Source organism: Perognathus longimembris, chromosome 22 (assembly GCF_023159225.1).
Source record: "Perognathus longimembris pacificus isolate PPM17 chromosome 22, ASM2315922v1, whole genome shotgun sequence".
NCBI lineage: Eukaryota > Metazoa > Chordata > Mammalia > Rodentia > Heteromyidae > Perognathus > Perognathus longimembris.
In genome coordinates this window covers 12,029,077-12,055,836 of record NC_063182.1, presented here as the reverse complement: position 1 = coordinate 12,055,836, position 26,760 = coordinate 12,029,077, and the positions used below count along the sequence as shown (strand labels likewise).

The following is a 26,760-nucleotide window of genomic DNA, read 5'->3' as shown; positions in this document are numbered from 1 at the left end:
CTAAGGGTTCCAGCCCTGCTTATCACCACCTGTGTGAGGATTACGTAGGGATTAAGGTTGGTTTTTCCCCCTGCATAATCATTCAAATTTACTCTTCAACAGAATAGATTTTATAATTCTTTGTTTTTATTTCTAAGAACAGTTTAAAATTATACCTCTAAACCTTATCCTAAGTGGCATTAGGCTTATAGGTATCTCAGCACAAAATAATTTTTCTTTTCTCTTTTTTTTTTTTTTTGGTGCTGGTACTAGACTTGAACTCAAGGCCTCACGCTCTCATTCCACTTCTTTTCCTCATTGTTGGCACTCTACGTGAGGCACAACTGTCGTTCCAGAATTCTAGTTCCAGCTTTGCCTGAGTTTCCTGCAGCCTCCTTGGTAGATAGGGCTACAGGCATAAGTCATCAGTGCACAACAATATTTTTTAAATGTAACGTTTAAAAATTAGCCAACTGCTGGTGGCTCATACCTGTGATCCTAGGTGTTCAGGAGGCTGAGATCACGGTTTGAAGTCAGCCAGGGCCAAAAGGGCCATGTGGCTTACATCTCCAATTAATGGTAAAAAGCCGGAAGTGGTGCTGTGGCTCAAACTGTAGAATTGTAGAATGCTAACCTTAAGCAAAGGAAGCTCAGGAACAGCACCCGGGCCCAGAGTTCAAGCTTTGGGACCAGAAAAAAAAAACTATTCAGGGCAAAAGAATCAAGTAGTAATTCATTCTGGACAGAGGGTCAAATTTCACCAAAATGAAATTTATTTATTAATTCAAGTCTTTTCACAAAATAAATGTATGTCTATTAGGAGAAAACTAATTAACGTGTCTGTTGTTATTGTTTTAAGACAAGGCTTCACTATGTAGCCATCTGCCCCAGCCGTCCAAATGCTAGAATTACAAACATGCATCATTATACCCAAATTAAGTATTTTTACTGTAACTAAAGAAAATATGTCAGTTGTTAAAATACTAAAAAGAAAATTTGTCCCTTTCACCTTTGTCAAATAATTGCAAAAATAGAGCACAGATAGATATGATACCAAAACATGGCAGACAAAGTTTCTTAGAAATTAACTGTGAGTCCAATGGCTTGTTTAAATTCTTGATTTTGTGGTTCCAAAATGTCATAGAAAACTTGATTTTTATTAAAATTTTCTCTAATATAAAGCAAATCTTCAACGGAATAGTTATCAGTTTTTCCAGTCCAAATAGTCAGGCTGTACCTGTATTAAAATAAGAGAACTATATAGTTAAAAGCTTTTTTGGGGGTAAGAAACAGTGGCAAGTGATTCTCCTAAGTCTAAAAATACACATTTATTTCTATACCAAATGTACACAAATTTAATTAGCTAAAACTATATTTTTCTTTTTCATTCTTTTATCAACAACAAAGAGGCTAGAGATTTAAAAAAAGTTCATACTGGTATTGTCAAAACTGTATAATAGATATATTTGAATTATGGAAATAATACACGGCTTTTATTTATTTTTGTTTGGGTTTTAAATATATTTGTCTTTTCTGTTTTGGTACTGGGGAACGAACCCAGACATTGCACTTGCTAGGCAAGCACTTTGACACGGAGCTACATCCCGGTCCTTATATGGCTTTTAGAAACCCAGACCGCAGGGCTGGCAAAAAGAGTGCTTGCCTTGTATACATGAAGCCATGGGTTCGATGCCCCAGCTCCACATATATAGAAAACAGCCAGAGGTGGCACTGTGGCTCAAGTGGCAGAGTGCTAGCCTTAGCAAAAGAGAAGCCAGGGACAGTGCTCAGGCCCTGAGTCCCAAGCCCCAGGACTGGCAAAAAACAAAAGACAAAGAAAAAAAAAAAAAGGAAAGAAAAGAAACCCAGACCACAGGGCTGGGAATGTGGCCTAGCTGTAAAGTGCTTGCCTAGCCCTGGTTCGATTCCTCAGCACCACATACAAAGAAAAAGCCAGAAGTGGTGCTGCGGCTCAAGTGGTACAGTGCTAGCCTGGAGCACAAAGATGCCAGGGACAGTGCTCAGGCCAGTGTCCCAAACCCCAGGACTGGCAAAAGAAGAAGGAGAGGAGGGAGGGAGGGAGGGAGGGAGGGAGGGAGGGAGGGAGGGAGGGAGGGAGGGAAGGAAGGAAGGAAGGAAGGAAGGAAGGAAGGAAGGAAGGAAGGAAGGAAGGAAGGAAGGAAGGAAGGAAGGAAGGAAGGAAGGAAGGGAGACTAGTTGTTCAAAAAAATGGGTCAAATTTTGGAAAAAGAAACTGAAGGGACTGTGTTGTTCATCAAAGAATCTGTTACCTCATGTCAAAATTACAGCTGTTACTGGGCACAGCTGGCCCATATTTATAACCCTAGCTACTCAGGAGGCTGAGATCTGAGGATCACAATTACAAGCCAACCCAGGAAGGAAAGTCTGTGAGACTCTTATCTCCAATTAACCATCAAAGAGCTGTGGCTCAAGGGTAGAGCACTACTAGCCTTGAGCTCTTAAAAGAGTTCAGAGACAGTGCCCTGGCCGAGTTCAAGCCCCAAGCCTAGTTTAAAAAAATCATTTCTTTCAGTGATATGGTTGCATTAGTCTCAACGAAAAAGCAAAGCTCTATGTAGTTTCATATTTATTTTTCCCATAAACTTGCCACAATTGGGGGTGGGTGGGATCTCCAGAACATTTCTTCTACTAACCGTAAGAAATAGCTGTGCTTGGGCACCTGGTCTTGTGACAGTGATATATTGCTGCCTTCATGAACAGCTACACCATTTTGGAAATATAACAAAGGAAAGTACTTTAGATTTTGTTCCACAGCAGTATTATATGACAAACCAGAAATAATTTTAAACTACAGCACAGATCACAGAGGAAAGGAAAAGTGAAAATTCTCTTTGAAGCCTATATTTCATGCTAGAATGGAATCTATTAATTTATCTGGGAACCATGGTGACAAGACTTATAAAAAGACACAGATATGATCATTTTGGTTAAAAGAAGAACCTTACAGTGTTAGCTTGCCTCATTTTATATTCCCCCTATTGTATTTAAATAAAAATGAAAAAATAAAATTGCTAAAGGGTATCATATCTATTCAAACCAATTCACTACCTATATTTTAAGGCTTTTTACTGTCTAAAAAACACACATTATATAATTTTAACAAATGATCATCAAGCACAAGTCAGGATAACCAAAACACAAACAGTACCTCAGGAGGGAACTTTGTGTCTCTGCTCCCTTCACGACCTCTCCTTTCCCCTGAAGACCCTCACCTCACTCTTTTCCTCTTACTGAATAAGCTACATGTATGCCATGGATATTTCATTTGACAAGGAGGGAAAACAAGAATCTATATTTACATATTTGCTTATATTTACAAAGAAGCTAATAGCAGGTTAACAAGAAACTGATCACTGTGGTTAACAAGACTGGACAGGGAGACTGGGGTAGACGGAAGGAAGGACTTTTCACAGCATGATCCTTTATTCTAGTGGTTTATTCTAGCCGATTTCTTACTTATTTAAATAACAATTTATGTAACTGTGTGACAGGAACTGGTAGTTTTGTTCAATACCAATTCCCATTTTTACTTAATAAAGCCACTGAATTCTTATCTAGACATAAGAGTCATACAAAATAAAAACCACATTCCCCACCTCCACATATAGCTAGACGTAGGCATGACTGTCGTCTTCAATGAGTTATAAGAGCACACATCACAATATAGTTTTCAGCTCTCATCCTCCTAGAGGAGCAATGACTTTTGACAACCACCCAAGGAGAAAAGTATTAAGGAGACACATTGGAGAAGTGTGAAAAAGAACAGTTTCACTTTATCCACATCCCCAATCTCCCAGTGTAATCCAGTTTCCCTGCACTTGGATGATGGCCAAGAAGTCTGATTCATTCTCAGCTTCCCCAGGATACTGAGGGAATCTGATCAAGTCTCAGGGCAACTAGAAGGAAAAGGCTGAAGGCTCAAAGCAACCAAGCCATGGGACTCAACAAAGTGGGGTAGTTTATATTAATCATGTCACAGACTCCAAGAGCTCTGCTTCTAAACCTTGGAGGAAGGATACTTGAGGATGCTCCACTGACCCATGTACACCCCCAGTGCCCTGTGACGCCTCATCCACGGACATCCTCACAGATGGCACACAAAAGCCTCTGCAGACCACGCATGAGCACGAACTGATAGCCAGACTGGCTCTTCTGAATTTGGAAAACATGCTTCAACACTTTAGATCATTACAGTAGGGAAAATAAGTAAGAAATCTCGGGGCTGGGGATATGGCCTAGTGGCAAGAGTGCTTGCCTCGTATACATGAGGCCCTGGGTTCAATTCCTCAGCACCACATATACAGAAAATGGCCAGAAGTGGTGCTGTGGCTCAAGTAGCAGAGTGCTAGCCTTGAGCAAAAAAAGAAGCCAGGGACAGTGCTCAGGCCCTGAGTTCACAGGCTAGGACTGGCCAAAAAAAAAAAAAAAGAAATCTCCAGCCCTCAGCCTGGCTGTCCAGGCTGAAGAGAAAGCACAAAAGAGGAAATAAGATGGATAAAGTATGTGCATCCAGAGAAGAGTCATGGAAGACCCACAGAATCTTGACACAGTCGGACTGGGGAAGGTCTTTCTGCCTAAAAGCTCAGTAGAGTTGAAAATTTCAAGGACATGTGACAATATAACTCTACCAAAGGAACACAATCATTTCCTTCCTTCCTTGCTTGCTTCCTTGCTTGGTTGTTTCTTTCCTTCCTTCCTTCCTTCCTTCCTTCCTTCCTTCCTTCCTTCCTCCCTCCCTCCGTCCCTCCTTCCTTCTTTTCCTTTCCTTTCTTCCTTCTCCCTCTTCCCCTCCCCCTCTTCTTCTTCCTCTTCCATCCTCCTTCTCTTCTTCCTCCTCCTCCTGCTGCTACTGCTCTTCCTCTCACAGGTTTCTACATTCAGGGTATCTTACTGGCCTAACTTTGCTCAGCTAGTGGCTCTATTACTTTAGGCACACTTCTTCGCTGTTTTTTGGAGATTCTCATGGACTTTTCTACCTGGGCTGGCTTTGATCTCTCACTCTCAGCCTCCTGAGGAGCTAGGATTACAGGTAGGAGCGATCAGTGCTCAGCTCACAATAATTCTGTTGTAAACAACCTAAAAGAAAGGGAAAACTATGATATATCTGTGAAAGTAAAAACACTGTTCTAAAGAAGCTCAGCAAGCTACAAGAGAACACAGGTAGAGAATGATATCAGGAAATCAACATATGAGCAAAATCAGAAATGTATCAGAGACAAATTTATAAAATAAGAACCAACAGAAATCCTGGAACTAAAGAATACAAGAATGACATGAAAAACACAACAGAGAGCTTTCTAAACAGACTCGAGCAAAAGAAATACTCCTAAACTCAAAGAGTTTATTTGAAATTATACACTCAGAAAAGAAAATAAAGGGGATAAAAAACAAGGAAAAATGTGAACAAACTTTCAAGGATTAAAACACCCAAAATATGCAGTATGGAGATCCAAGAAAAAAGAGAAAGGAAAAAAAATATTTTTTTTGCCAGTGCTGGGGCTTGAACTCAGGGCCTGAGCACTGTCCCTGGCTTCTTTTTGCTCAAGGCTAGCACTCTACCTCTGGCTTTTCCTATATACATGAAGCCCTGGGTTCAATTCCTCAGTACCACATACACAGAAAAAGCCAGAAGTGGCACTGTGGCTCAAGTGGTAGAGTGCTAGCCTTGAGCAAAAAGAAGCCAAGGGCTGAGATGATGGAATTCAGAGAGAAACTAATTTATCTCCTCTTATCAGTTAGTGACTGTGCAATAATAACGAAAGATGACAGCGTTTGGCGGGCACCAATTATATACATAACCTTTTGTATGGAGCAGGTTAAAAGACTAGCTGTTAAGCAGGACGAAGTCCACAGAGCCTCAATCTTGTGGGGGGGAATCTGTACATAGACACAACAGTGTCATTTCCTTTTCCTCACACACACACTGTGCTAGGACTTTCAAGCTCTGTTGATTCTCTCACATATACTCACTTACACACCTTACCTTGTTAAACTAATACATACCTGTTGGATTTCTTTACTAGCCAAAGTAGCTGAGAGCAAGATTGCCTGACCAGTGCTGCCCTGACTGGGAACGTCACAGGCTGGCTGAGGCCGCTGCATATATATTCCATCTCTTTCACCATTGTCCAACTGTACCCTGAAATGAAAAGGAAAAAGGGAAGCGAATTGAAATCTTGAATGTCAATTAAATAAAAACATCAAATTAGCCCCAAATAGATAAATCTATTGCAAAACTACAGGTAAATGAATACTTGGTAAACTTTTCCCAATTTGATTCAGAGTAAACTGAAGCATCACGATACAAGGGAATTTTTCTCATTGTGTGGTAAGAGGCATGTACTGAGGGTCTCACTCAAGGCAAGCAAATTGTCTAACACTGAGTTTTTTTTTTTTTTTTTTGCCAGTCTTGGGCCTTGAACTCAGGGCCTGAGCACTGTCCCTGCCTTCTTTCTGCTCAAGGCTAGCACTCTGCCACTTGAGCCACAGCGCCACTTCTGGCTGTTTTCTGTATATGTGGTGCTGGGGAATCGAACCCAGGGCCTCATGTATACAAGTCAAGCACTCTTGCCACTAGGCTATATCCCCAGCCCCTAACACTGCGTTCTATCTCCAACCCAACCAAGTTTTTTGTTTCTTTAACATTAAAGAGACAGGGCTCTCAGTATATAGCTCAGATGACCTCAAACTTGTGATGCTTCTGTGATTCTTCGGAACTACAGGCATGCACTCCCATACTTGGTTATCCAAGAAAATATCTGTAATGGAAAATGTATGTAAAAACCATAGCTCAGTGATAGAGCATGAGCTTAAAATATGCCAGGCTTGGGTTCAATTTCTAGCACCAAATTAAAACAAAACAAAAACAGAAAAAACTATCCAAGAAAGTTTTACTAATCTCTTAAGTAAGAAAAAAAAAGCAATTTGAAACAATTTTAATTTACTTCAGCATTTCTAAGACCTTTAAGTGCATACAAACAAAAACAGAAGCAAAGGACCCCCGCCCCGCAAGTAAGGCATCAATGGCTTATGTCTGTAATACTAGATACTCAAGAGGCAGAGATCTGAGAATCAAGGTTCAAAGCCAACGTGGGCAGAAAAGTCTGAAAGACTCAATCTCCAAATAACCAGCAAAATGCTATGCTGGGAGTGTGGTAGAGGTCCAACAGTGACTGAAAATGCCTAGTTCTAGTGTTGGCCCCCAAACAAACAAACAAATAAATAAATGAAGTATTTATTTATGGATTTATTTATTTATTTATGGATTTATTCATGGATTACACACCTCAATGAAACAATTAAAACCTTAAATGATTAGAAATGTTTAAATGAGTTAGGTTTAATTTTTCTCTCTCTCAATTGTATCAATTATTGACTAAAAGGGTCACAATCTAAGTGTCATTACCCACTAGATAGCAGTTACTCTAACCTCATGCTTAACATGAAAATTTTACAGCTGGAATTGGGGGGAACAACTCAGTGGTAGAGCAATATGTTCAATCCCCAGCAACCTCCCCCGCCATAAATAATGATAATACAAGGCAATAGCCAACTAATGTTAAAATGAGTAGCTCACATCAATAATCCTACCTACTCAGAAGGCTGAGGTCTGAGGATCGCAATTGGAAGCCAGCCCAGATAGGAAAGTCTGTGAGACTCTTATCTCCAATTAACCACCAAAACCCCAGAAGTAGAGATGTGGCTCAAGTGGTAGAGTTCTGGCCTTGAACACAAAAGCTCAGGGATAGGACCCAAGGCTCTGAGTTCAAGCCACAAGACCATAACAAACAAACAAATAAAAAAGAGTGCCCTGAAGCCCATGGATAAAAAACTCTATAGGCTCCAAATTCCATTTAGTTTATGATTTTTAGCATGTGGACAAATGTCCCAGAGCACTGGGACATCACTGCCTAAGGATTTGCAAAGAAATACAAACATGAGCCAAGAGAGTGTAGGAAGAAGCTGAATGTCAGGTCCACCTGTAGCAGGATGGACGCAGTAGCAGTATGAAATAGAGAGTCAAACCTACACCCGAAGGGCAGCTCTTTCTCAGCACTTAGGATCTCAGCTTTTGTTGGAAGGTGTTTTGTTTTTGTTGTTTTTGGCTTTGTATTAAAGGTCCTATTTTTATAATTGGAGGATATTTTAATTTGACTAATGATAAACACATCATAGAATGATCGATCACCTTCATTGACTTTTTCAGGATGCCAGCCTGTTGTCCAGCCCAGGGAAAATGTCACATCTGGAAAGAAGGATGTCACGGTGTCTATAAATGGTTTCGCATCTACTACTTTGCTACTCCCATTTGGACCCGGAAGAACGTCAGCATTAATCCACACAGGACACTTCAGATAGCTCTTCACCTTGTCCAGTAGCATCATGGATGGTTCCACAGCTGCCAGACTAAAAACAGTTGGCTGTTAACAAGACATCCTCACAGTGAAAAGGTCTTTTAGACCACGGTTGTTGACATTCTCAAATTCATGGTAACAACATAATATAAAAATACTTGACAAATAGAATCAAGGGTCATAGCAGAGGGGAAAGCTAACATACACTATATTTCAAAATATCGATTTCTACTTATTCACAACAGGAATGTGAAGGTTCTATAGATAAATGAATAATGCCAATACTTTGGACCCAACAGAGGTTTGGAAGCTCCTCACTAGGCTAGTGTAAAACAGTTAGTAGCTCATGCTGTGATGGAAGGCTGAGAATCATGAGGATGGGCTTTGGGGGGGAAGAGCTTTGGCAGCCCTCCTCAGGGCCCTCTTCTTCAAGACAGGACATGTCTATCAGGGCTCTAGCCCTTCTTTCTCCTCCTTTTGTGTACCTTCCAAAGACAAATGAACCATCTCATTAAATAGCACACTAAAAGCAGAGAAGCCAGGCTCTAGCCCTTAGCTTCTCATCTCCTCGCTGCTCCTCTGTGGTATATTTCCTCCCTCTACTCCTCTGCTCCTGAAATGGAGGATTAGTAAGCCCCAAAGGTGGACCTTGCAGACTCCAAATAAGGTGTGTCATTTCTCATGCCATCATCAACGCCAGGTTATAACTACAGTTCTAAAAGTCATATGGAACAGAGAAAGTCCAGAACAGCCTGCAATCCTGAGCAAAAAGAACAAAGCTGGAAGTATCACAATATCTGACTTCAACTTCAAAGAGTACTATAAACCAGTACTATAAGCCAAAATAGCATGCAACCATCTTGTTCTATTTTCTTATGAATTGCTACTTTCTTATGAATGTCATTTAGAAATTAGGGATGAAAAAAGAAAAATCATACTCAAAATTATAACAAGTCACTTAAAATTACTTATTAAGGAGGGGCTGGGAATTTGGCTTAGCAGTAGAGTGCTTGCCTAGTATGCGTGAAGCCCTGGGTTTTATTCTTCAACACCACATAAGCAGAAAAAGCTGGAAGTGGTACTGTGGCTCAAGTGGCCGAGTGCTAGCCTTGAGCAAAAGGAAGCCAGCCACAGTGATCAGGACCTGAGTTCAAGCCCCAAGAATGGCCATAAATAAATAAATAAAAATAAAAATTACTTATTAAGGAAAAGTAACTCTTTCCCCAAGTTGGCTAAAACTCCAGATAAAAACGTTAAATACCATGCATTAGCCAGGCACGGGTGGCTTATATCTGTAATCCTAGCTACTTAGGATTGAAGTTCAAAGCCAGCCCAAGCAAGAAAGTATACGATACTGTAATCTCCAATTAACCATCTCCCCTCACCCCCAGAAAAACAAATGATGGAAGTTCAGAAGTAGAGCTGTGGCTGAAGTGGTAGAGCGCTAGCCTTGAGCAAAAAAGCTTTTGAAAAAGGCAGGTCCTGAATTTAAGCTCCAGAACTAAATTTTGGTTGGCATGTTATTCACCCTCCTTCCCCTCACTCTCTCCAGCCAGGCTGAAGCTCTCCCTTACCAGCCACGTGACCTCCAGCAGCCTACCTGACCCCTGACCCCCTCTGCTTCCATTTCCCCATCTGGAGGATAACAACGGCGACCTACATCCTGGGTTGTTAGGAAGAGTCAATGAAAAATCCATGTAATGTTCTTAGAAGATGGTCTGGCAAATAAGACAGGTTCTTACAGCTGTTTAAATCATCACCCTTCAAATGGATTAGGATGAATTTTTTTTAATAGCCTGGCTCTTTTGGGGTAGCTGCTAGCATTTAAATACAAACAAGCTAATCTGTGAGGAGCTCAAGGGAACAATTCAAGGGGAAACAGTAAACAAGAAAAATGGAGCTCTTAACAAGTCAAGGAGGTCTAAAACTTTAAATTGTCAAGTGCTGCAGATGAAATCCTCTACTTCATGGTGGAATGAATGCTAGATTGTTTCCCAAATCCTTAGATCTGGTGCCAGTTCAGTCAGCAAAGCTCGGCTAATTGTCATGGGTAGTTCAAGGAAGCTCTCTGGGACTAAGTTTCTTTGTCAATGAAACGGTTGAATCACTTGCAAACTCGAAAAGCTTCATAATTTTAAGCCAGTTCTTTAACTCACAAGTCCCCATCGATACAAACTGTTGCATACTCAAGAGGCTATATACCCCTTACTCACCAATCACAATGAGGCTTACTGACCCAGCTTGTCCTGTAACAAATGGCTGGACCACTTTACTAATTCTGTAAGGACTCTACATTCTTATTACTTTCTTGAGGTAATTCAAATTTAAAATATGATTTGGGGATGAAGTAGGTTTAACATCAATTCTGAATTTCAATAGCAGCAGCCTTCATGGGCTTATGGTGAGCTTTCTGTGTATGTTCTTATAAATACAAATAACTTTCACTCATGAAAGTAAAAAGGTCTGTGATGGCCAGAGAGAAGGAAATGACATTTAGTCTTACTCTTCACTATCAATGCTTCCAAAACAATGTTTCAAAGAACACTTTGATTACCAAAGAATTCTACATAATTTTATTTACAAACGTAACAAATCATATAGGATAATCATTAACTGCTTCAATAATGTTCTCCCAACTCTCTCCCTCACAGATTGCTTTTCAACCAAGGAAGCATTGTTCAAAAGTGACCATTCTGTCACAGATTACTTCTGACAAATTCCTTTATAAAAATTAACTTTAGCCTCAGAAGGTCCCCAAGAAATGATCTTAGCATATATCTCAGTGGGTATTAGGTTTATTCTTGGAACATTATAATTCAACTTCCAGTTTGAATTAAGTACAACAATACACAGGCATGGGTATGTGTGGCTATTAATTTTGTACTCAAAGTTTTCTGAAACAACCAAAAGCATGTTTGTATAAATACCTCTTGAAATCCAGCTTGATGCCCTTACTGCTTTTCATAGCCTCTGCCAGCCACTCCTGCAAAGTGTTATCGCTGCTGGTTTCAGGAGGGTGGGCCATGATGGGCTGACCATGCTCCGACTCAGCGCCTGGCAGAAGGACATCAGCCTCGATCATGTGAGCAGAGCCTGTCCAAATTCAAGACGTTCAGTTAGTGCCAATAAAACAGGAGGCAGAAACACAGGGAATGCTGTGTCCTGTACTATTCTGAGGAATGGAAAAGGAAGGAAAGAAAGTGAATGCTGAGGAACAACTACATGCTAGGTCCTGTACTAGGTCATTGTTTGTTGTCTTTTTTCCAGATGAGTTAACAGGTGCCCAGAAGCTAAACACCGCCTAGGTTACAGAGCTCGTACACGTGCAAGCATACGTACACGTGCATGTTCCCAATAGTGAGCAAAATGAGTCTCTGAGGATAGACTTAGCAAGATTTGTAGAAGTTTTCTGAAAATAATGAAGTTATGTTTTTCTTCTCAACCCCCAAACTGGAAGCTGTGGTTATGTACTACTCATGGCTGAAATGTATACTGAAAGCTCATTTCTTCGTTGAAAAGCACATGTTCTTTGTCATCAGGATTTGTAGCTCCAGCGGAGCTCCCCACTGAATGCTGCTCTATGAAGACTCTGGTCTGTAGCACCTGCAGAGGAGCTGGCCAGCTGACACACACCATCCTGAGACATGGTACACAATGCTAGATTAAGGCTGAAGTTTGAGGTAAACAGAAAGAAACATCTGCAAGTCGAGTGTTGCCCACACAAAAAATTCTGAACCAGGGCTGGGGATATGGCCTAGTGGCAAGAGTGCTTGCCTTGTGTACATGAGGCCCTGGGTTCAATTCCCCAGCACCACATATACAGAAAATGGCCAGAAGTGGCGCTGTGGCTCAAGTGGCAGAGTGCTAGCCTTGAGCAAAAAAAGAAGCCAGGGACAGTGCTCAGGCCTTGAGTCCAAGCCCCAGGACTGGCCAAAAAAAAAAAAAAAAAAAAAAAAAAAATTCTGAACCAGGTGTCACTGGCTTTGGGGCCTGGTGAGCATAGCCAGAGGCAAGGAAAGAGCTGGCCGTGGAAGTGGGAAGCGCGGAGGGGAAACTCTCATTTGAAGGTTGAGAACACACAACTTGTCTTAGGCAGTGGAAACCCTGGCAACGCTGTCATCTGCAGCAACTGGGGGAAGACAGGGAGTCTGTGGACTTAGAGGAGGTATCCAGGGGAAAGCTGACAGCTGAAGTGTAAGGTACAGAATAAGAAAGAAGCAAAATAATAAACTCTTCAGCCTTCCAGATTTATTTCTATTTCCTCCAGACAGAAAAAAATAATGGCCTAACAGGTGAACTTGGAGACATCGGCCAGCTTGTACATGACTGTCTGGCTATTGAGGTGGTTTGAAGATTCCAATAACATTACCCCATTTTCCATAGAGCTTCTGAGAAATAAAACAGCCAACTTAGTAGATAGGGATGAAATTATTACTTGTGTTACCTATAAAGCTCCAAGGTAAGTAAAAGTAACCAACTTACTTCTCAAGGCCTCATCCATTTGTGCCTTGTGATTAGCCGCATGATACCAGACAATCTCAGCGCCATCTTCTGTTGTAATCTGGTTATTTCTCAGAAAATATTCCAGTATATTTTCACTCCATGATCCTAAAATAACAGAATTTACATGAGAAAGACTGATACTTTTCATGGAGTAAAAGATTTTTAAGCAAATGTATTGTGCAAATGTAGACATGATATGGTGAGACATATGTTGACAGTAAAAAGGTTACTATATGAGGCAAACTGGCATTTCATATATGATTTATTATCCATAGTCCTCTTGTTATATGTTTGGATCTATAGGTGTATTTATTCCACAGAGCTGCCACTTTATAGCTTCTGACATACATCTCTACATATACCCAAGTTTGTTCTCTTTTTCTGTATACTTGAATTCTTTTAGATTCTCTATATAACATCAAAAAGTATTTCCTTCTTTCATGTGTACCTATTTCACTTAGAATAACAATTCTCTGAAGGCTCATGCACATGTGGCTATTAGCAAGAGTCATTTTTAGGGATGAATAATATTCTTTGTGTTTTTGTGTATGTGTGTTTGTGTGGACAACACATTTTTACTTATACATATGTCACCAGATACCTAGCTTGTTTCCATACATTGGCTATTATGAATATTGTTCCAGAGATATCTTTATAAGGTAGTGATTTTATTTCCTTTGAGAATATGCCTACAGGAAGGATTGCTGGGCTAAAATAGTATGGATCTAATAAAAAGAAATAGAAGATGATAAGGGAAATAACAAAATAATTCGACCAGGAAAATACAAACACTTAAAAACAAAATTTATTATGATGTTGTAAGTATATAATAAATATAAAGATGTTATATGTTAAATAATGCAATAATTAGTAGAAATATAGGATGGTCTGAACCTTTGAAGCATAAAAAAGGATTCAGGAAGAAAATTAACATAGCAAGAAATGGATCTTCAAGGGTTGAAACTTCCAAAATTTCACATCATATCCCAGCTCTATAAATAAAAGTAAATGGATGTAAAGCCAAAGTTATGTCTAAAACATGTTAGTTTTGTACAATTTGCTTCCTCCATCTGAAGTCCCAATGAACATTCTGTTGCATATTCTCTTCAGATTATGCCTCTTGGAAATATTCATGAGTAGTTAAGTGAACTCTTGAGGTAGTATTTATAGATTTATATAGAATGCACAAATGTAAATAATTCTTCTATCTGTCGACTACTTAAAGCACACCAGATTTCCTCTTCATCACCTCCCTAATTCTTCTTATTCATTCAAACATTTCTTAAGTGCCTACTAAGTGACTGCAAGTGTCTTATGCATAAGATTCTGTCCTCTGTTAACTGTTTAATAACAACAGGCATTAGAAACTGCTCATGAAACACTGTGCAAGGCAGTATTTGATCAAAGAGAGGGGCAAATAAAGACGACTTCTAACCAACATAGATGGGATGTAGCAACCACTCTGAATAAAGAGTTTGGTGGGGAGCCCACTGTCCCCAAACAGTCATCTCAGACACACAGCTCTATGAAATTAGCACAATGAAATAGTCATCACCTTACAAACTTAAATGGCAATATATGACCATCATCTTTTAAACATCCAGTTTGGGCATTTTAGAAGGTACATCATTGGTTAAAACAAATGTCCACCAAGCAGAAAACAATGAAATCACAGTATATAGTGTGATACACTAAATGGAATCAGCTGTGGGGGCACACACCTGTAAACCCAGCATTCAGAATTTGGTACAGGAGGATTATAATTTTGAGGCCAGCCTGAGCTACAAAGCAAGAACCATCACAAAAGGGAGAGGGAGCTGGGCACTGGGCTCAACCCTGTAACCCTAGCTACTCAGGAGGTTGGGATCTGAAGATCATGATTTAAAGCTTGCCCAGGCAGGAAAGTCTGTGGGACTCTTACCTCCAATTGACCACCAAAAAGCCAGAAGTGGAGCTGTGGTTCAAGTAGTAGAGTGCAAATCTTGAGCATGAAAACTCGAGGCTAATGTCAAGCCCCAGGACTGGCTCCAAAAACGAGGAGCAGGAGAAAGAAGATAGCTGAGGAAGCGGGGAAGGGAGTGGATACCAAATGACTTAGGGCCCTATATCGCTGTGCTGCACCTATTCATACCTCTCTGGAAGATTCATGACAGTTGGGTAAAACACAAGTTTCTATCTTGCAAAGTCCAAAAAATGGCATGTATATTTTCCTAAGATACCAGAAAAACTATGATCTTCCTACCTACATCTTCCATGTAGCTGAGATCAGGTGGAAACCACCATTCCCAGAACTCCCTATTCTTTTAATAGGTGAATTGCTACATTGTACTCAGCCGTACCTATGTACACGATGCTCCTTTGGTTTTAGAATATGTGCATGTCCAGATAAACATAAATCAAGAATACATTTAATACCTAACATCATGGCCTGTGCAAGTCTAGCTTAAGCATGCTCTGATGCCTTCACTGACCTAGACTTGGAATTGATCTGCTGATGGGAAGGAAGTTTTCACCATAAATCCTATTGTGCCTTTTGAGTTTATTATATGTTGAGAGAACATCTTTATTTTTGTCTGAGAAAACAATTCAGTCATTCAACATTATACCTATTAAAAAGCTCTTGCGGCACTGGGGATATTATAAAAATATGCAGGATAAAGACATACTAACTATGGTCCTAACTTTCTTCCAAGTCAAGAACTTTAGAAAAGACCCAAAAGTTACTGAGTGCTGGCACTGGCATGTCTTTTCCACTCTAAATGCCCTACAAAGCCCACTGTGTCCCAGCTGATGAGCCTCCTGCGGCTTCGGTGAAGAGGCTGCAGCGGTTTATCTCACCTTAGGTTGCAGGGGTCAAACCACAGCGCAGGCCGGATTACCCAAGGCGGAGCACCCGGGGGACGGCGGCCCGGCCCCGCAGCCCCCAGGCACGGCTACACTCCGACCGCAACGTGCGGCCAGAGCTCCCGAGGCCACCTGCCGGCCGCCGTCCTCCCCCCCTCCAAACACTCTTCCCTAACCCTCCTCCCCGGAACCGGCCTCCTCGCCCGGGCGACCGGGCCCACCTCCGGCGGCTGGAGCTCCGCGGGGCCGGAGAGGCCCCTTCCCGCCGGGCGTGTCCCCGACAGCGCCCACCCGGGTACTGAGGCCCCAGAAGTGGCGCGGGGAGGCCGCCGCCGCGCGGAAGCTCGCGCCCCGCGCTAAGGCGGAGCCCGGCCCGGCACGGGAAGTCAGGAAGAGTCGAGTACCTGGGCCCCCTGCGGCCGTTGTCATGGTGACGGACGCCCGTCGTCCGCGCAGGCGCTTCACGGGACAGGGGTGGGGTGGGGGTGGAAACCTGACTCCACCAAGGGCAGGCTGTGGGCCTGTGTCTCCCCGACACTCACGTGTGGAGAACTACGCATGCCCACAGCTGCGCGCATGCGCACAGCCCCTGAAGTGCTACAACCGGGGCTTCCAGCCCAGCCACTTTAGAGGAAAATGGCGGGCGAAGTGGCTGGTGTGAGGTACTGACTGCTTTCCAAAGTTGGGTATATTTTCTTTTTAAATTCTCGTCACACCATAACGCCATGGAATCATTATTGCCCCTCAAGAATACACTGTTGCTTCACAAAAATACGGAACTTTGTTCACTTTTGCTTTCCTTCGAGGAAAGGAAGTCAGCACGGCCTATTTGGATTCCTGCAGCCTGCCGGAGAAGATTTTAGGCAACACACCACATTTAGAGCAAAAACTCAGTTTATTAAGAATAGTGAGGTGACGGTGAGATTGAGGACCCTTCGCCCAACTTTTATTGAGGTTTAGGGGGGGATTGGGGGTTAAGCTCCTCCCCAAAGCCAGCCTACAGGGAATGAGAGACTCAGTGGTTGTCAATGAATTCCACATCTCAAGAGTCACCTGTGACGCCGACGGGGGTTCATGCACGTAATCGGCTGCTCAGGAGGCTGAGATCTAAGGATTGCAGTTCGAAGCCAGCCTGGGCAGGAGAAGTCCACGAGACTCATCTGCAATGAACGTCCAGAAACCTGAAGCGGAACTGTGGCTCAAGTGGTAGGGTTAGCAAGCTCAGGGACAGTGTGCAGGCCCTGAATTCACCCTGTGCCTGTGATTACACAGGACCAGAAAAAATGGGGTGTGGTAGGGATTTAAAAGTGAAGCATGATTATGACATAGTCTTGGACAAAGAGGTCCACCTTAACCCAATTAGCACTTATTTTTTTCATTTGACACCAAATATAAGACATAATGAGTAGCATTCAGTCAGGTTAATCTTGAAGATGATTGCAGCACTGGGAGTAAATTACTTAGGATCCAGGGCCCTGGGTCAGCATCTTGCCTTAGAAAGCTGAAATCAGATGCAAAAAAAAAAAAAAAAAAAAAAAAAAAAAAAAAGACACTGCTTTAAATATCTTGCCTCTGGCTTCTCCTTAGCCCCTTCTATTTTTGATAACTTTCCCATGACTCTCAGGGGAGGATTTGCAGAAAGGAACGGGTTAGGAATTAATAACCCATCAACCAATAAAGTGTCACTTTCCAAAAACACCTAATAAGGGCAACTAGCCTCAAAGCCACTAAGACAGTGACACACCAACACAGATCCTCCTGGGGAAGAGATGGAAAGATAGCAGAGATCTTCAGCTACTTTTCTGAATTAAGTTCTTCACACTCATCTTCCCTTGCCCTGGATGGACTTCCATTCTTTGAACTCCTGAGACAAGAACCCAAAAAGTCCCAGAATCAGTGGCAGTAAAGGTGCAACAATGGGAGACAACAGCTAACCACTGGAAAGAATTGACACTGAGAGGCAACCCCAGAGGTCTTTGCTGCCACTGAGCCAAAAGGGCTGTTTGGGCTGGTCACAAGCAACAACAGTGTAATTAGTTTCATTGCCTTTTGTAGCTTGCCATTTTTTTTTGCGTGAATTTTCAAATCTATTTAAAATTCAGAAAGCATAAATCAAACACTTGTGTATGAGTTTGTTTTCTTTTTCTGCATGTTAGTAGATGCAGTGTTTGAAAAAGAATTTGAAGCCTATAATGGAATTTTGTATGTGAAAGATTTTTTTTTTTGCCAGTCCTGGGGCTTGAACTCAGGGTCTGAGCACTGTCCCTGGCTTCTTTTTGCTCAAGGCTAGCACTCTACCACTTGAGCTACAGTGCCACTGCCAGCTTTTTCTATTTATGTGGTGCTGAGGACTCAAACCCAGGGCTTCAAGTATACATGGCAAGCACTCTACCACTAGGCCATTTTCCCAGCCCCCTAAAAGACTTAATTTTAAGCTGGGTGCCAGGGGCTCTCACCTATAATCCTAGCTACTCAGGAGGGTGAGATCAGAGGATCATGGTTTGAAGCCAGATGGGGCAGTAAAGTCTTATTTCCAATAAACTCCTCAGAACAAGCAGGAAGTGGTATTGTGGCTCAACAGGTAGAACGCTAGCCCTGAGCAAAAAAGCTCAGCAAAAAGAAGTAACCAGGCCCAGAGTTCAAGTCCCAGGATGGGGAAAAAAAAATTTTCATTTTGTGTTCCTGGCACCTTAAGTCTTGAATATCTTAATGCAAGTTCAATGCATAAGATTCTTTGGATGAGTTATGCAACTTTAAACTTGGCTTATTTTCCATAGGTTCCTCCTCATCCTAAAAGTGAGTATAGGAAGGATATCATTAGTTTTACCCCACTGTGTGGGGCCTGAACTCTGATTTTTGTTGTCCTCTATAAGGCTGTTACAATAGGGCTCACGTTCACTTCTCTCTTAACGTTGGACTGGACATTCCTTATTCTCTTAAAACCTTTGTTTTACAATGATTCTAATCCTCTCCGGTTGTTTCAGTAGGAGCATGTATCTAAATATCCAACTAGGCAATTTTCAGAAACAGGAAGGTTTCCACAATTGTGTTTTTGCTCTTGCAAGGTAAATTTTACTGCTAAGTTCATTCTCTGTACTTAGCACCTACCACTGTGTCATGGAGTCCATAAATGTTGAATTGTCTAATTCTGTCAAACCCATTGGCAATTTTTACTTAGAGTATGTGTATTATTGAATATTAGTTGCTCCAGGTAACAAATGACCACAAATCTCAAGCTTAAAACAGACATTTATTAGCTTACAAAAGGTAATTAATTGGTTATGTTCTTAGGGTCAGACACGGTAGTGGCTTAGATCCGGGGCTTCCTGAGGTTGTACAGGGGAGTTGATGGGTCCACTTTCCACTCATGTGTTGTTGGTGGGAGGCTTCATGTCCTCATAAAATAGGTCTACATAGCTTGCCTACACCTGGCAGCTGCAGCTAGCTGTTTTCCCCCAGTGATTTAGCCAATAGAAAAAGGAGACAGGGGGAAAGGAAAAAAAAAATGGACTGAAGATGGATAGGAAAGTCATAACATATACTTTTTTTTTTCCAGTCTTGGGGCTTGAACTCAGGGCCTGGGCACTGTCCCTGAGATTTTTGCTGAAGGCTAGGATTCTACCACCTGAGCCACAGCACCACTTCTGGCCTTTTCTGTGTATGTGGTACAAAGGAATCAAACCCAGGGCTTCATGCATGCTAGGCAAGTATCTACCACTAAGCCATATTCCCAGCCCTCATATACTCTTCTACTATATTCTATTGGTCACAAAGACCAACATCAGTACTAGTGAGGAACCACACAACAGTTCTAATAATAGGCAGTGGAGATCACTGTAGAGGCAATTTGGAAGACTAAAATGTTATTTTATTAAAAAGATTTTTATTGCTGGGCACTGGTGGCTCACATCTTTAATCCTAGCTAGCTACTTAGGAGACTGAGATCTGAGAATGCTGGTTCAAAGCCTGCCCAGGCAGTAAAGTTTATGAGACTCTTATCTCCAATAAATTACCAAAAAAGCCAGAAGAGGAGCTGTGGTAGAGTCTGGCCTTCAGCAAAAGAAGCTCAGGGACAGGGCTCACATCCTGACTTCAAGCCCCATCAACAGAAAAAAAAAAATCTTATTGCAAGGCACTAATGGCTCATGCCTGTAACCCTAGCTACTTAGGAGGCTGAGATCTGAGGATATTTCAATGCCAGCCTGAGAAGAAGTCTGTTAAGACTCTTATCTCCAATTAACCACTAAAAACAGAAGTAAAGCTGTTGTTCAAGTGCCAGCATGCTAGCTCTAAGCAAAAAAGCTCAGGGACAGAGCCTAGGCCCCGAGTTCAAGCTCCAAGATTACACACATGCACACGCATACACACACACACACACACACAAAATCTTTAATATTAAATCTATTTCTTCATCTATATAAAGCACAAAAATACAGCTGACCTTTATCACCACAAATGCAGAAGATGTTTACCAAAAGGTATTAATATTAAATTGGGTATCAGTCCAAGTTTAATTCAAAATGGGATATTAAGAACAAAATTTAGGCTGGGGATATGGCCTAGTGGCAAGAGAGCTTGCCTCGTGTACATGAGGCCCTGGGTTCAATTCCCCAGCACCACATATACAGAAAACGGCCAGAAGTGGCGCTGTGGCTCAGGTGGCAGAGTGCTAGCCTTGAGCAAAAGGAAGCCAGGGACAGTGCTCAGGCCCTGAGTCCAAGGCCCAGGACTGGCCAAAAAAAAAAAAAAAAAAAGAACAAAATTTAAAACCACTTAAAACTCTGGAGGAGGGATGAAGCAAGAGAAGGTAATTGGGAATAAATATGATTAGTGTATGTTATAATAAAATACATATTTTGTCTGTGTACCGGTCCTGAAGCTTCAACTCAGGGCTTGGCTCTGTCCCTTAAGCTTTTTTGCTCCGTGTTAGCACTCTCCCGCTTGAGCCACAGCTCTGCGCTTCTGACTTTGTGGTCATGAATTGCAGCTAAGAGGCTCTGAGTGGCCATCCTCAGATCTCAGCCTCCTGAAGAGCTAAGCTGAGTGAGCCGCCAGCCTGCGGCCTGAAACATGTTTAGTACAATTAACATGAGATCATAAAATACAATAAAATCTGATGTAAAAATACTCATTTAAAGAGAAATACTAATGTATCAGGCAAGTGACAAAACATAAATTAAGACTGCAAAGCTTAGTGTCTGGTAAGAAAAACAAAATAGGGAAATTTAATTCTAGTAAGAAAGATAGTCATTTAAGTATTTTAGTAATAAAAAATTTGTTAGGAAAAAGTACTACTAAAAACATCCTGTAATTTCAGTAACTTTTTTTCTTCCTTTACATAATTAAGATGCTTTTCTCAATCATTATGTAAAAGTGGTGAGAAGTAATGAAACCTTTAAGATTGTAAATATAAACTACATAACCCAAAGTAACTGACTTGATACAACTGTGTTCAGTACGCTATATTTCATAAGCAAATAAGATAATCATAGTCTTGAAAAAGTGTGACATTCTTCAAAAATTACAAATAAAATTACTGTATGATCCAATAATCCATTCGGAATATATCTAAAGTAAATAAAATTAAGGCCAAGACTGCCTGCACCCATTTTCATTGCAACACTGTTCACAATAGCAAGACATGGAACCAACCTAATATCCACCAATAGGTAAATGGAAAAGAAAGGGGTGTGTGTGTGTGCCGGGTGCGCGCATGCGCGCGCACACGCATTAGGCTAAAAGGAAAGGAAATCTTATCATCAAAATAACACAGGAATGAACCTAGTGGCCGTAAAGTGATACAAGAAGGCACAGAAAGAAAAATATTTCATGGACTGCAGAGTCTAGAAAGTTTAACTCACAGAAGCAGAGAGTAAATGGTGGTTTCCCGGGGTTGAATTGGTGAGAGTTGGTAGGGGATTGGGGGAGATACAGAATGGGAGAGATGTTTCTCAAAGGAAACAAAATTTCAGGTAAGAGGAGAAAGTTCAAAAGATCTCTTATATACCATAGTGACTATCATATTAACAATGTATTGTATGCTTGAAAAATGAAGGGAGAAAATAAGATGTATTTGCTGTAACTACATCTAAATCTTGGGATTATAGATAGGAAATAAAAATGACTACCTATTGAGACTAAGGAGTGGGAAATACAAGAGTAGATGCATACAGGTGAGAAGGAAAACTTAACATTGCTGTTTAAATTTTTTCTGAATCATGTATACACGCACACTATTGCACCAGCCAGTTCTTAAAACCCACAAAGAAAAAATAAAACCTAGAACAAATTGGAAGTTTCAGTTTTATTTCTAGATATATTCTTTTAGAACTTGAGTCACATTATCAAAGTTATGCTTGTTTTTCTTTTATATTTCTTTAGCCAGGAGCTGGTGGCTTATACCTGTAATCCTAGCTACTCAAGAGGCTGAGATTTGATGATTACAGTTTGAAGTAGCAGGAGAAGTAAAGTACTTGAGACTCTTATCTCCAATAAGCAATTAAAAAAAAGAAACAGAAGGGGAGCTGTGGTTCAGTAGTGGAGTGCTAGCCTTAAGCACAGATAGTTCAGGGATAGCACCCAGGCCCAGAGTTCAGGCTCCTGGACAGGGACAAAACTTTTTTTCTTTACGAAACAATATCTAAGTCTAAGATCTCTACTAATCTACCAAAAAACAGCCAGAAGTAGAGCTCTGGCTCAAGTTGTGGTAGAGTGCTAGCCTTGAGCAAAATGAAGCTCAGTGACAGCACCTTGGCCTTGAGTTCAAGCCCCAGGACCACCACCAACCCCATACACACAAAAGTCTAGTCTTTCTATAATATTACTTCCTTTCCAGATTCTCAACTTTTACCTAGCCAAGTTTAGTGCCCACTATTAACAGTTTCCAAGGCTGTCATTCATTACTGGTACGTCCATCCTCTTCCTTGCTTGTTTTGTAACCACCTAGTCGTATCTCTAGTATAGTAAAATAAATAAATAAAATAAATACAAATAAAATATATTTGCTGTACATTAGCTGATTTTATACACTCATCTCCAAAAGACAAATAAATGTTTTATTCCTTTCTTAACCAAGAAAACCTAACAATTTGCTCTGCACACAGCACACATATAGACACACACCTAGTTTGCAGACATAGATATAAAACAAAGGGACAATATTCTTTATATTTCAAAATTCACGGAAAGCTAGTAATATGAAAAAGCATAAAACTAAAAACTGATCAATATAGATCAAGTACAAAGAGCCATTCTATTTCTTCACCCTTAAAAAAACTAAAATTTCAAGTACCAATGGGAAGAACATGGCCAAATAAGTAGCAAACACATTTAGAAATACACACATACTTTAATGCTTTAAAATGTGCCACCAAACTTTAGGCACCCAATTCCAATTGTTACTGAATATAGATGCTTTATGAAAAGGATATCCCCAAAGTTATTCCATTGTGGAAGAGCCTTCATCTATTTGATTATTTTCAGGAGTTTAGTGTTCAAAAAGTATGCACCTACACTACAAAATAACACTTTTTACCATGTAAATAGACATTATATAAAGGAAACATAAACTGAGTTTGAAATGCACTTTTTATATCATTTCAGTAAATTTCACAAATTATTTCATGTTGCCATCTAATTAATACCAGCAACATTTTACATTGTTTGTGAAGTAGCAATTACCAGAAGACAGATACTCTGCAAAAATGTGTATTTGGATAGTACTTAAGATGTGATTCAGCAGGGACCACATGCCCAAAGAGATTAAAATTCTTGGTCTCTCCCTTTTTTTTTTTTTTTTTTTTTAGTGGCCAGTCCTGGGCCTTGGACTCAGGGCCTGAGCACCGTCCCTGGCTTCTTCTTGCTCAAGGCTAGCACTCTGCCACTTGAGCCACAGCGCCACTTCTGGCCGTTTTCTGTATATGTGGTGCTGGGGAATCGAAGCTAGGGCCTCATGTATACAAGGCAAGCACTCTTGCCACTAGGCCATATCCCCAGCCCCCAGGTCTCTCCCATTTTGAGACCACAGATCCTGAGTTAAAGACTTGACTTGATCTATAATTTGAGATGCTTTTTAATTAGGGCTATTCAGTGTTGTAGTTTCCTTTTCTTTAGATATACAATGAGTGTTTATGATACAAAACATATATATTTCACATACAAATAAAAAGGCATCAAAATAATGATTAGATTTTATATAACTTAGACAATACACTTTTTTCTTTTTTTTTTTGCTGCTTGAAGTAATATGGAAAGCTCTGTAACAGTCTCAAATACATAGTTTTTAACTTATTTTAAATATCCTGGTATAAAAAATAATTACCATACAAAGAATTTAAAATATGTAAAAGTAATTAGTTCATTAAAATGTATACTTCATACATTGTTTTCAATGCAAATATGTAGAGTTGCCAAGAACTTTCTAAAGATTAACATGGAAGTAAAAAACCTGTTTCAGGCTGCATTTATTGCTACATAATGACTACGTCAAGGGTCATCTCTGGCCTATCGTCAGTCTCAGAAGTGTTAAATGCAGTGGTATACTTTGAAAGGAAGGAAGAAAGTTAATACACTGTGATATAAAAATATTGCCTATTTATAAATTATTAACCATTTATAAAACACATTCCAAATCATATGTTACTATAAAAACAATATACTTAAATATAGAAGCATAAAATCCAGAAGCACCCACAATTATTTTACAAATACCCATTTAATCAAGAAAAATGATATTTTTTAATCTACCTATCTATATATACATATAATAATTTAGGGGAAAATGTATAATTCTGACTCTAATTCAAACAGTTTATCTGATCATGGAGGTAGATTTCTACTCCATTTATACAAGTAAGTTACTGGCTTTATTCAAAGAACTATATCTAAGATCTCCAAACTGGTCAGTGCCATTGAAATAGATTTTAACAGACTTTAGAAACTGGTATTCTAAGTGGCATATACACAAAACAGATATTTCCTTCATATGGTTACATCTGAAAAGTGCCTTCATTAAAACCACTCGGGTGTTAAGAGGTATAACTAAGTGCAGATACTTTGGCTTAACATTTAAATAACACAGTAAATGTGACATGTTTCTTAAAGTGAAATCTGTATCATTTCAGTACTTGTACTATGTAAAGTTTGTGATTCCCTTAAACTGTGATTCTCTTAAATTCTTAATTATTTCTGCCTAAAAAAGCAAAGCTTATATGTTTCAATCATTAAACGTTTACTTTTTTTTTTTTCCAAATAATTGTGGCATTTCAGCGGTGGTGCTAGAAATAGTTAACAGATTAGATCACAATATAAAATATAGCACGTCCCTTCACTAAAAAAGATTTTCTATAATGAAAAATACCAGTTCTATTTCTAAGGGTGAACTGGAGTTGGAGGTCCCACCATGAATCACAGGAATTAGGGCGCTGTCGAGATCATTCAGATAATGCTGAGGCAGAAGGTGCCCTTCACAGCCCGCCTGAAATTCAACCTGGGGGGAAAAAAAATCTTGATAAGATGACCCTGGAGATTAGCAATCTAGTGTACCTAACTGAGCAGATGAATATAAATGTAAACATCTAAAAAACATTTAAAAATATTTAGTTTAGGCATGTTAGTACAAGCACTGGACACCTTATTTTCAAAAAACAAAAAACAAAAACTAGTCTGTGTTCTTCCATTATTTCCTTTATCCATCTACTACAAAAGTTGTATTTGTTTCTCTGGCAGATATTATAAACACATACTAATTTTGGTATTCTTTCAATTAATACATAAATATAATGGAGGGCCGGGCTTTTAAATAATTATCAAAATATTTTTTGAAATCTACTTAAAATATTTCCAATGTGATATTAGAATTTGTTATTGATGGTAAAATTATATTTGACTTAATAAAATCAATGGTGCTTACTCAACTAACCAACAACTGCAAGCAGCTTCCTTAAAAGGTATAATGAAACTATAATTAACAGTACAATAAAAGCAAAACTTCCTCTGTCCAGTAAGAAATATAATATATTTTGGCTGGAGAAAAACAAACCAGTGTATTAACCATCTAATGAGAATCTGCTTTGAAAATCTTTACTAGATGTTGGAAACAGCTACAAATTAAATATAACCAACAGATATAAACTCTAAGTTCAAAGCAAAACAAATAGCTTTTACTTGTAAGATGAATATCATGTATTGTTAATAATAATAGGGTATCCTTTTTTACCTATTAAACTGTCAAAGTTCAAAAGATTTGGGCTAAGGAATATAGCTTAGTGGCAGAGCACCTTCCTACTATGTACGAGGTCCTGAGCTTGATTCCCAGCAATCACAGAAAAACAATTTTATATGCATGACATAGGAGCAAGATCTCTCAGAATTTGCAGTTGGAAATATAACTTGGCACAATTGCTGTTTGGGACATATTGCTGTTTGAGTACATACGTGAATTCCCCTAGAAATTTTTCTTATGGCTGTATTCACACTTGTCAAAAACAAAATATTGTGTTGGTGATCTCAATTTCAACACAACATACACCAAATAATGCATGAAGATCTTGTTAAAAATTATCATTTACTCAGGGCTGGGAATATGGCTTAGCAGTAAAGTGCTTGCCTAGCATGGATGAAGCCCTGGGTTCGATTCCTCAGCACCATATAAACAGAAGAAGCCAGAAGTGGCACTGTGGCTCAAGTGGTAGAGTGCTACCCTTGAGCAAAAAGAAGTCAGGGACAGTGGTCAGGCCCCGAGTCCAAGCCCCAGGACTGGCAAAAATAAATAAATTAATTAAAAAATATATCATTTACTTGTCTATGCTACCATTAAAAACATGTCCTAATGAGTAATATATCTATGACATATTAAGGAAGCATGGTAAAAATAGTATAAAAGAGGGGAGATAAAAAGCACACATACTTATTTGCTTTACACATGTATAAAATCAGAAAGAATATATAGGAAATGAGTAATGTGGATTGCTTGATCAGGGATAGAGAACTGAGGAGAGAGGAGATAAAGTAGGGTTCAGAGTTAAGGGTTGGTGCCTTA

At 40.0% G+C, this 26,760-nt stretch overlaps 2 protein-coding genes across 6 annotated transcripts in view; both read right to left on the bottom strand.

Moving 5' to 3' along the window:
- Positions 1–729: 729 nt before the first annotated feature.
- Fam151b (family with sequence similarity 151 member B) lies at positions 730–16,365 on the bottom strand. Of its 3 annotated transcripts, none has more exons than XM_048331664.1 (6): positions 16,127–16,363; positions 12,858–12,983; positions 11,303–11,468; positions 8,210–8,427; positions 6,025–6,160; positions 730–1,216 (listed from the first exon to the last, which is right to left on the bottom strand). In XM_048331664.1, the coding sequence occupies exons 1-6, from the start codon at positions 16,149–16,151 to the stop codon at positions 1,057–1,059; spliced, it is 831 nt and encodes a 276-aa protein (XP_048187621.1). In that variant the 5' UTR covers positions 16,152–16,363; the 3' UTR covers positions 730–1,056. The 3 variants fall into 3 exon arrangements, 2 of the variants coding, with proteins under 2 accessions (XP_048187621.1, XP_048187622.1); XM_048331665.1 differs by lacking the exon at positions 16,127–16,363 and adding an exon at positions 15,549–15,647; XR_007208700.1 differs by having other exon boundaries at positions 1,160–1,216; positions 5,821–6,160; positions 16,127–16,365.
- An 8,603-nt stretch (positions 16,366–24,968) lies between these two features.
- The window catches only part of Zfyve16 (zinc finger FYVE-type containing 16), a 40,952-nt gene continuing 39,160 nt past the window's right edge, over positions 24,969–26,760 (bottom strand). For all 3 annotated transcript variants that reach the window (XM_048331660.1, XM_048331659.1, XM_048331662.1), the window contains one exon: positions 24,969–25,209. In XM_048331660.1, the coding sequence (XP_048187617.1) occupies positions 25,051–25,209 (159 nt within the window). In that variant the 3' untranslated portion in view covers positions 24,969–25,050. The remainder of the gene's footprint in view (positions 25,210–26,760) is intronic.